This window comes from Pundamilia nyererei, unplaced genomic scaffold (assembly GCF_000239375.1).
Source record: "Pundamilia nyererei isolate P.nyererei 1_Seehausen unplaced genomic scaffold, PunNye1.0 scaffold00225, whole genome shotgun sequence".
In the NCBI taxonomy this organism is placed as follows: domain Eukaryota; kingdom Metazoa; phylum Chordata; class Actinopteri; order Cichliformes; family Cichlidae; genus Pundamilia; species Pundamilia nyererei.
Window position 1 is genome coordinate 368,108 of NW_005187626.1, and position 9,920 is coordinate 378,027.

Here is a 9,920-nt window from a genome sequence, read left to right on the forward strand (position 1 = left end):
CCTTACAATATAAAGCGCCTTGAGGCGACTGTTGTGATTTGGCGCTGTGTAAATAAAGTTGAATTGAATTGAAATGTTAGCTAACTAGTGACAGAATCGATACCTCAGAGGAAAACTAAACATCAGTGTAAGGCGAACAGGTCAGTGCTGCAACAATGATCTTATGTTAAACCGAGGATACACTGTGGCTGTTCGGTGTTTTATTTAAACAGAGCAGAGAAACAGCACAAACATGCTCACACGTGTCTGTAGGAGAGCTTTACGGAGCTGAACAGCTGCCCTGAAAGAATGGAGAAGAAAGAAAAAACAAGCAGTTTACTGCCAGTGTTTTTCTGCCTGAAATGGCATCACCATCACATTTTAATTTGCTTTTCTTCTTTTTTAATTTGTCCTTCACCTGACGATGAATTTATTTTAATGTGTGAGCTCTGGCTCCATCTTGTGGCCACACTGGCGTACTGCAGGAATGATTCTGTTTACATGTTCGTGCACTGGCTTTGAAATAAGAGGGAAAAAACTTAAAATCAGACCTGAAGGCAGATAAAACGAAGGAAACTAAACTTTCACATTTTAGACTGACCACAAAGCTGCTTTGCTTTGAAAGCATACTGGCTTCAAATTGTATTTTAGTCATTTTATTAGTTTTCTTTTCCAAATATGAACCATCAACAAAAGCAGCACAGTCACCTCAGCCCTGCGTTACATGATGATGGACTTCTACAGGTAGGACGGAGCCTTGTCAGCCGTTTGCTGGTCATGTCACTGAGTTGACGTCTGTTGCTCTGTCATAATTTATGAATATCCTGAGAAACAACTTCTTCACCAAACGTCCGTACTCTGAAAAGTGTCCAGAAACTGAGATTACACCTGTTCAGGTAACGACGCCACCTCCCTTGCTCCTTTCCTCACACGGCCCGTATCTTTATAAGTGTAATGTGTGGAAGCACACCAGGTAAAAGCTCCAGCATCGTCTCCTCAGCCAGTGAAGAATCATCATTTTCATCCACGATATCTTCTCTTCATGCCGAGGAGCTGCTGTGCGGCTTCAACACTGACACTGAGGAAGGGTTCGCTTGGATTTGTGTTACTGTTTATGGACCTAACAGGCTGAGCTAGTGTTTCAATTCTCTCAGATTACATCAGAGCCCTCTGAGCCCAAATCGGCTCTACTTCATATCTGCTCACAGACATGAGAGCAGCATCAATCTGAACCTGCCAACAAGAAGCTTTCAGGGCATTTTCTAAGTGACTGGTTCTCAGAGACGTGTGACAGGTTTAAATTCAGCACTCTAAAAATGAATTTTACATCCCCACCATATATCTGTGTGAACAAGATGATTTCTACTCATGTTTTAAGTGAAATTCTTTTTATATCAGAGCAAGAGCAGGACAACAACAATAAAAACGACCTTTCCTTAGAAACGGTCACGTTTGAGTTCATGAACAAGAACTTGAAGAAATGTCCAACCAGTTGATCAGTATTACAGCAACGCAGTGAGAGCATGTTGGATTCTGGGACTGCAGACGCTGAGTCAACCTGCGCTCCTCAGATCGGGAAGTTTCTCCACAGCACCGCAGATGCTCGTTTATCCCAAACCAGTCGTGTCCCGTCGCTTCAGTTGGGTTTCTCCTTCTTTTATCTCATCGCCATTCAAGCTCACCTCTTGTTGACTGGCATCATCACCGCCCTCCTCGCCTTCTTCATCCTCTTCCTCCTCTTCTGGGATGCTGGTGAAGTCCTCAATCACGACTCTGGGCAGCCCCACGTGCTGACCGGCGTACACCTGAACCTCCTCCTGAGAGTTCTTCTGGATCTCGGCGCCCCGATCCGCCGGAGGAGCAGCCGGCTGGTGTTTCCTGTACTGCAGCAGGCTGCAGCTCTTCATTAAGATGGCGATCACATTCTTTCCCATCATGATCCCCGACACTCGGATGTCCCCGTAGACCAGCAGGTTTCCTGTGCGGATCAGGAGGGTGATGATGTTGATGGTGGCGAGGCTGAGGATGGGATAGAGCATCATTTTGTGGGGGACGATGTTCACCCCCTGCATGCTGATCTCGCTCAGGGAGACACACGGCAGCACCAGGAGGAGGATGTAGCAGTAGAAGAACATCAAACCCTCCACCCACAGAGGGAGTCCTTCGCTTTGAAGCTCCCACAGGTTCGCTTGAACATCCACGACATCCAGCAGGTCCAGCACCACCCAGAACAGGCGGCTCCGTATCTCCTCTCTTTTTTTGTATGGTCGCAAGTACTCCAGGTGATCTATCGCAGCCAGTGTTACGAACACAATGGGCATGCAGATAGACAGCAGCAGCGTAAGACCTCTCCGGGACACACCTACATCCACCACCTCCACACCTGCGGCCGTGTCCTGGGACTTGTAGTTCTGATAAACAAAGTAGACCTTGATCTCCAAGACAAAGATGTAGAAGAACCAGAGCATCATGGCATAGCCTCGCCTCGCGGTGTGCACCTCTGACCCAGCCCAGACGGCCACGTATCGAAGGACGACGAGGAAACACGCGTCGCTTGCCAACACGGTGACGCACACAGCGAGCCTCCGGGAACCCGGATTCTGCTCCACCAGGTAGGCGTCTATGAGTGCCAGGCTGGTCACGATGAGGACTGCCGTCAGGCACACGTGGGGCTTGTTTGGTTGCGGGGTAACCATCTCTATTTGAAGCCAGCAGAGAGTCAACGGTCCAAACGCTTACGCCAGTATTTCTGCGAGAGAGTCGGCTACGATCCGAGTCATGACAGCGTCTTTATGGAAGGGTGCAGGTGAGGTTCTGCTTGGGCGTAACTTTCAATCGGAAACAGCCCTCAGTTCAAACTCTGCAGTCCAGTTACTGGACGCTTGGACTCAGGCCGACAGGACATCAGCGTTCATCCCTTATTTTCCAGATCTTTATGCCACAGCTTACGTTGCCTGAGATATTTAAGATATTTCACTAAATTCCTCACTTTAAAGCTTGGATGAAGGTTGTGTTCATGTTTTCCTTTGGTCCACGTCCAGCAGCAGTTTCGAACTACCGTCCAAACCGAGGTGAAACAAACTGAAGGTTAGCATCAGTGCTCCTGCTGTCTCTCTCTGAGACGACAGTGTGGAAATCTTTGGATTGTTGTGGGAGCAGAATCAGCACATCCACCTCTGGGCTTCCTGTTAAAGCTTGGTTAAATTTAAAAGTCTGTGATCTCCACACAAGCTGCAACTTTAGAGACTTCAGAATTTCTCTTAATGTTTCTGAGGAGGAGATAAAAGCTGCTCGTCTCCCCTGCGGCTCCTCGTAACTCAAAGTTTGTGCTGTGAAGTTTTGCAGAAAAAGCTTTTTGTTTTTTGACACGTTTTAAAGAAAGCTTCTTCAAAAATCAAAACACTGAAACAATCAGGACGAGTGAGCGGGCTCATTATTGCCTCCACGGCTGAAATCCATCGCCACGGCGCCGATCATCAAGCCGGACCATCGTCGCTTCCTTCTGAGCGTGCAGAGAGTCTTCCTCACGTTTTCTATCTGCAGGCTCTGCTTTCAGCACGAGTTTCCCAACATCTGTGAGGGAGGGAGGGAACGAGCCTGCTCGACTCTACGTTTTTTTCTGTCCTTGTTTCTGCACACACACTGTTTACACCACCGAGCTGCGCTCTCAGGGAGGAACGCTGTTTTCCATAAACATTTGAAGGGCTTCTGGAACAGGAAGACTCTTCAAATCACATTTGTTGATTCTTTATCAACATGTTTTACAGCGAACAAAGTGAAACGCTGCGTCCAGGTCTCTAATCTAGCTGAAACTGTGCTGTAGTCACGGCGAACTGTGAATCTGAGCGCCGCGTGACCACCCACACAAAACCTCAACATCAGCTCATAGAGGAGTAGAAGAAGTTCAAACTGGAAGCAAAGAAACGGCAAATTTTCTCCAAAAATCTCACCTTTTCAGGCTGCTGCAGCTCCTCCCTGCGTACAGTCTGAGACTCTCTGCACCCACTCATCAATGAACAGGTGGTAAAAACCCATCAAACTAATCATGCTCGTATTTTCAGCCACCGCGGATGCAGCATCTGTGCAAGTTAGAAAAACCTGAGGGGTGGCTGAAATGGCTGAAACAATGCCAAAGCTCGACATGACTTTTGCGTGCGGTAGTATCCTGGTGCAGGTGTGTGGTTCTCTTCTGAAAATACTGGGCGTAAAGCAGCGTCTCAGACCTCGGTCTGTAATCCCTGTGGAGAGTCACTGGAAAATGAGGTGAGCCTCAGGTCTAAAAGGAGTTTCCTTTGGGCCCAACGTAGGAGGCAGGAAGCTCACAGACAGCTTCCAGGAGAGGTTTTGAGTCCAAACATTAGGGAACTCTCAGGGAACATCGGAGAAGAGCTGGCTTTGTACGATCACTTCTTTTCTCTGCTTTTAAGCTCTGCTGAAACAAAGTTGGTCAAAACAGAGGAAGCATCGTCTCAATGGCCTCTGACGTCTTCCCCATCCTCCCAGTGTGGGCTACAAACGCACTGATGGGCCACAGGAAACCTTCCTCTCACACAGAATAAACTGTGTTCCTGTTCTTCTGCTGGTCACAGGAGTTTACCTGGAGTCTGATGGACACACGAGGACAAAGTTTGGTGCTGTTGACACTGCTCTCTGTGTTTGTGTTCAAAGCAGTGATCACAGGCTGCGCTTCGTGAGCTTCAGGTGTTTGTTGATCATCAGTTCAGTCTTTTTTTGGAAGCTCTGATCTTAATGACCTAACTTTTATCTGGGCTAAGCTTTTTATGGGAAGACCACATTAAAAAGTCATGAGAAAATGCTCTGGAGCTGCATGAGGATGAATTACATTAGCCCAGTTACTGCCTCATACGGCTGACTCCCGCTCGGCGCCGCGTTCAAGGACGGATCTGACGTTCTTTCAAGCTCGCTACTGCTGCGACAGGGCCAGCGGTGACACGAGGGGACGCCTGGCTCCACATCAAAGGTGCAGATTTCTCATTTAGTGGGTCACGAGTGAAACCAGCTGGTGGCTTTGCAGCACATTAGGATAAAAATCCTAACGAGGCATTAGAGCTGAAAGAAACTAAAGCATGAACTTAAAGTGGAGCATGAGCTCACTCAGGTGGCTGACCCATCACAGCAGAGTGCGGCGAGAGGCTGTTAACAGCAACTGCATCTCTGCAGTGCATCCAGCATCAGAAACATGTAAATGGATCAAAACAAAAGGAAACGCACATGAGCAGGTAAACCGTCACACCACAATCGTCTGCTGAGGTGAGCGTTAGCGCCTTATCTCATGTCATCGGCGTAAATGCAAGCAGCTGAGCTCTCTGTGGAAGGAAAGCGTCTCGTTAAGACCGCAGGCCGACGGCCTCGGCTCTGCCTGCAGCTCCATTTTTCCCTGATGCAGGAACTCTGCACTCCTACGCTCACTTCAAAGCCAGCTGGAGGGAACACAGGCGCCATTAGCATAGATTAGCATAAACCTACAGACGAACCCCATCCAGCAGCAGCTGTAAACTCTCCATCCCGGGATGAGAAGCTCTCAGGAAACAGATTTTCCTTCTGATCCTTCCTGGAGCCAAGCGCATTTTCATTAAGCAGTTCGGCGCTGCCAGCATTTCAGAAATCTTTGTGTTAGCGCGTCTGATGAAGCTTGTCCGTCTGCGTTTCCAGTTTGGGGTGAGGTTTGTTAGGAGCGGCCGGGAAAGGAGGAACAGCGTCGATGGGAAGTTTTGTGGATGAACACTGAGCATCAACAGGAGCAGCATGAAGGGAGACATAAAGCACGAAGCAGCCGTCCTCCATACGACCTCTGACCTCTCTCATGTTTTCCTTCGAACACCTGAAACCTCAAAGCTCACAGACATGAAGTCCATGTAGCTGTGCTCACATTTAAGCTGCTCAGCATCGAGCCGTTCTGGTGCCATTTCCAGCGATAACTTTCCAGAGCTGTGATGTTGTGTTTGTTCAGTTTCTGCTGCCCTGATTGCAAAGCCCTAATAAAAAAGACATTTTTACTGTCACACTGTTACCTGCTTAAAAGAGGGAAATATAAAATAGCAGCTTCCAACCTGTGGCAGGAACACTCTTATTCAGAGTTCATTGTCCAACAGCTCAGACATGGACAATCATTTGTTGGTATAACACTGTTCCTGAAAATAAAAGGGAGCCGAGGTCCTACTGCACAGTCTTTTATATTCTGTGTCACTGATTCCTGTAGAGAAACTATGTGTTTACTAGCTGCTTGTTGGTTATGGTATCACACTGCATTATTGAAAAATGTCACATTTAAATGTCATTACTTCTCCCACAGCAGCAGAAGGTTAACAGCAGTTTCAGAGTCTGTCCACTCTGAGCTGACCCATAGGAAACACCGCCGGCTAACTCTGACCCAGACACCAGTGAAAACGAAGCAGGATGTGCAGTCCTCGCAGGACATCTCAGCACGGGGGATGTAGCTCGGGTGGTGGAGCCGGTCACCTACTAACCAAATATCCTTGGGCAAGATTCTAACCCCACGTCTGATGGATCTATTGCAGTGTCGGTGCATAAATAAAAAGTGTTTGTGTGAGTGAGGTAGAGTGCTCAGATGCTGAGCATGAAAAGCAAGCAGCTGAAACCACAAGGTGTGAAAATGGGCGTCGCTCACAAGTGTCGGGTGAGCTCATTGTGAAACCTGGCCCCACCCTATCATGTGACTTCCTGAGGTCAGATGGCCCAGGGTGTGTGTGGGCGTTAAGGCGTCTGGGAAGGATCTCAAAACTGGATTATAGATGGCAGACAGTTGATGTCATAAGCCCCGCCCTCTGTTCAAAGATGGACGTTCACAAAAGTCGATTCTGTTCATCTGGACGTTTTCAGTGGGAGAAACATTTTGTCATCATCCAGGTGACTCCTTCAGTCTCAGCTAGGGATGGGTACCGGTATCTGGTGCCATAAACGGTAGTAACCAGACTGAAAAGCAGCGCACATTTCAGTGCTTTATTTTTCCTGAGATGTCACACACTTTGGATTCTAGCCAATCATATTACCTTTGCGAGCGTAGTAGGCGGGGCAAGGTACGTACGTTCTTTTAGAGCAGAGCTACAGATTAAAAATGCCCAAGGCGAAGCGGTCAAAAGTCTGGCTGTACTTCACAGCAAAAGATGCAAACTCAGCAGCAACAAGTGCTTTAAGCTGATACTGTGATACTGTCAAAGGAGGTAACACCAAGAATCTGATGAAACACCTGGCGACGCATAGTGTTTTTTTTAAAAGCCGAGAAATGCGCCGTATTTGATAGCTTGCTGTGAGACCTCACACCGAGCGCATCTACTGCAGGTGTGGTGCCTGTTATCGGACCCGGAGTTAGCAACATCCCCCAAAAACCCGAAGAGGAGAGTCCTGGCCCCTAGCCCTGCCAGTGTAGCAGAAATGATGACGGATGATGATGGCAGCAGCAGCAGTTCTTCTCTGCGTGAGTAGCTTAATGTTGTTCGTGTGTAATTTACGTTGAGTAGGCTAACCACGTTATTACATTAATGCATGTAAGGTGAACTAGCAAACATCATCATAGCTACATGCGGCTGTCTTCTTGTTTGATGGCAGATACTCCCTTCACCCTGGACAAAAAGGCTAAAATGACCAAAGAAAAAGAGGGAAACAGCTAAACATGGCCCAGGATGTGAGTGGGTGTTAAGGCGTCTGGGAAGGATCTCAAAACTGGATTATAGATGGCAGACATTTGGTGTTCTCTCTGTCCAAAATGTGAACACTGGCATCCTTGAAAGAGTGACCTTTGACCTTAGATGCCAATGGACAGCCGAGTCTTGTCCTGTGGAGGTGGCTCTTCTATGTTATGTGTTTATGAAGTGGCTGTTTGGTGTCTCCTGTGTAGAGGCCTGAGCTCCCCTCGCTGTTTTTGAGTCACTGAGCCTTTGTTCATAAGGACATGCACGATGATGCCTGAGAGCCTCTATGTGACAGAGACACTGTGGGGAGTGTCATCTGTCCCTGATCATGTGTGTACTCACACAGACTCACTCTGTGTTTGTCTGATTGTCCCTCAGACAAACAGGTTTCGTCAGGGACCGAGCGACAGCACACACAGTGAGGAAATCACTGCTGTGCTGTGACTGTGAACTCTAAGCTGAATCTGCCCATGACTTACACTAACACATTAATGTACACTACAGTAAAAGTAACAAAACACTGTGTGGATAGATGCAGCATACACACATCACGCAGATGATCTGTGTGATGTGTGGACACACATGGCTGCTTTACTTTACTGTGATGGCACTAGCATCAAAGTTAGGTCAGGGTTTGAGGTTTTAATTTATCCCCAGGTTCAGTCGCAGGCTCTGTCCCCTCATTGTAGAGTTAAGCGACATCTTTGACTCTAACGTGTCTGCGAGTCACATCATAGGTGCGTGTGGACGGGTCACTGATAAAGCACACAATCAAATTCACATGGAGCCTCTTCTTTCTCTGAACATGTGATAAAAACTGTGTTATGTTGAGTAAAGACTTGTTGATTCCATTAAGTTGTGGACTTAAAGCTGTCATCCCTGATGGACAACATCTCCCACCCCATGCAGGAGACTGTGACAGCACTGAGCAGCTCCTTCAGTGGCTGCAGCGCCCACGGTGTGGGACGGAGAGATTTCACAGGTCTCCCCACTGCTGTCAGACTCCACAACAAAGACTCCAGCTGATCAAACACATCCACACATGTGCAACAACACTAAGCGCAAAACTCTTTCTGGCATCGTTGTATTATACTCATATTGTATATAGCATTTGTCTTCTATTTTATTCGATTATATACAGTATTTCATTTTATTCTATTCTATTGTGGACAGACAGTTGTGGACAGTATCTATTGATATCTCATTCCAGTGTTTTTCTCTAATTTTTATAGCTTTGCACTGCTGTAACAAAAATTTCCCACATGTGACACTAATAAAGCTTATCTTATCTTATCTTATCAAATTCAAATTCAAATTCAAATTCAAATTCAAATTCAAATTTTATTTGTCACGTACACAGACATACACAGTACGATATGTAGTGAAATGCTTGGACAACTGCTGTTTGAATAATTACTTAGAAACCTGCAGACATATCAGTATAAAATAATGTGCAGCTGTAGTCACCTCTCAGCGCAGGGCAGCTTCTCCCCACCAGTTTTTACCAGTTGATGCACATCCTCATATAAAACTCTGTGAACTGCCGGGGCGGTTACTCTCTTTTGGAAAGTCTGACTGCAGCTGCTTTACAGCCTTAACAAAAGAGATCCATGTACATGATAATATGGAATCATCCAATCTTCTAATAAATAAAAAGTGTGCTACTGGTGATTCCTCGAAGTGGATAAATGAACACGCAACACTGCTATTCCCTCCTCCCACAATAATCTATAGATCAAAGATTATTGTGGGAAGAGCAGAGGCATGGGTTGTAGCACTATCACCCGGTGTGAACACAGTCTACACTCGAGCAGCTACAGTAATGAGGTCGGTTGAGCCAAAACCTCGAGGCACAGCATTTGGGAAACACTGATGCACTCTGCTCAACTAAAAACAGCAGATGTAGCTAAATGATGCATTATCCTGCACGCTGCAGCCATCATGCAGAGCTGGTGCGATTGTCTGCATAAGAAGGAAAGGACACATCAGTGCTTCCTTTAGTACCTCCTTTAGCAGAGAAGACATTGTAGCATCCTTGATGAAAGCAAAGGTGATAACACCATCCCAGATTTCACAGACAGACCATCCCTTTCAGTCTGTTGCCTGAAGCTGCTTTACACTGTACAGCAACGCTGCTGCAATATTACTCTCAGCAAACGGATCGATGATGCTGGAACTTGCTGCTCGCCTCTCGTGCCCCGCACGCCTGTATTTTAAAAACTAAAAAACTGTTTATCAAAACCTCCTGCTCGTACAGTTGTTTCCTGTCTG

At 46.9% G+C, this 9,920-nt stretch overlaps 1 protein-coding gene across 1 annotated transcript; it reads right to left on the reverse strand.

Annotated features, from left to right (window-relative positions):
• Positions 1 to 1,586: 1,586 nt before the first annotated feature.
• LOC102214937 (transmembrane protein 121-like) lies at positions 1,587 to 2,717 on the reverse strand. Its single transcript, XM_005748639.1, has one exon. The coding sequence runs from the start codon at positions 2,673 to 2,675 to the stop codon at positions 1,587 to 1,589; it is 1,089 nt and encodes a 362-aa protein (XP_005748696.1). The 5' UTR covers positions 2,676 to 2,717.
• Positions 2,718 to 9,920: the final 7,203 nt, after the last annotated feature.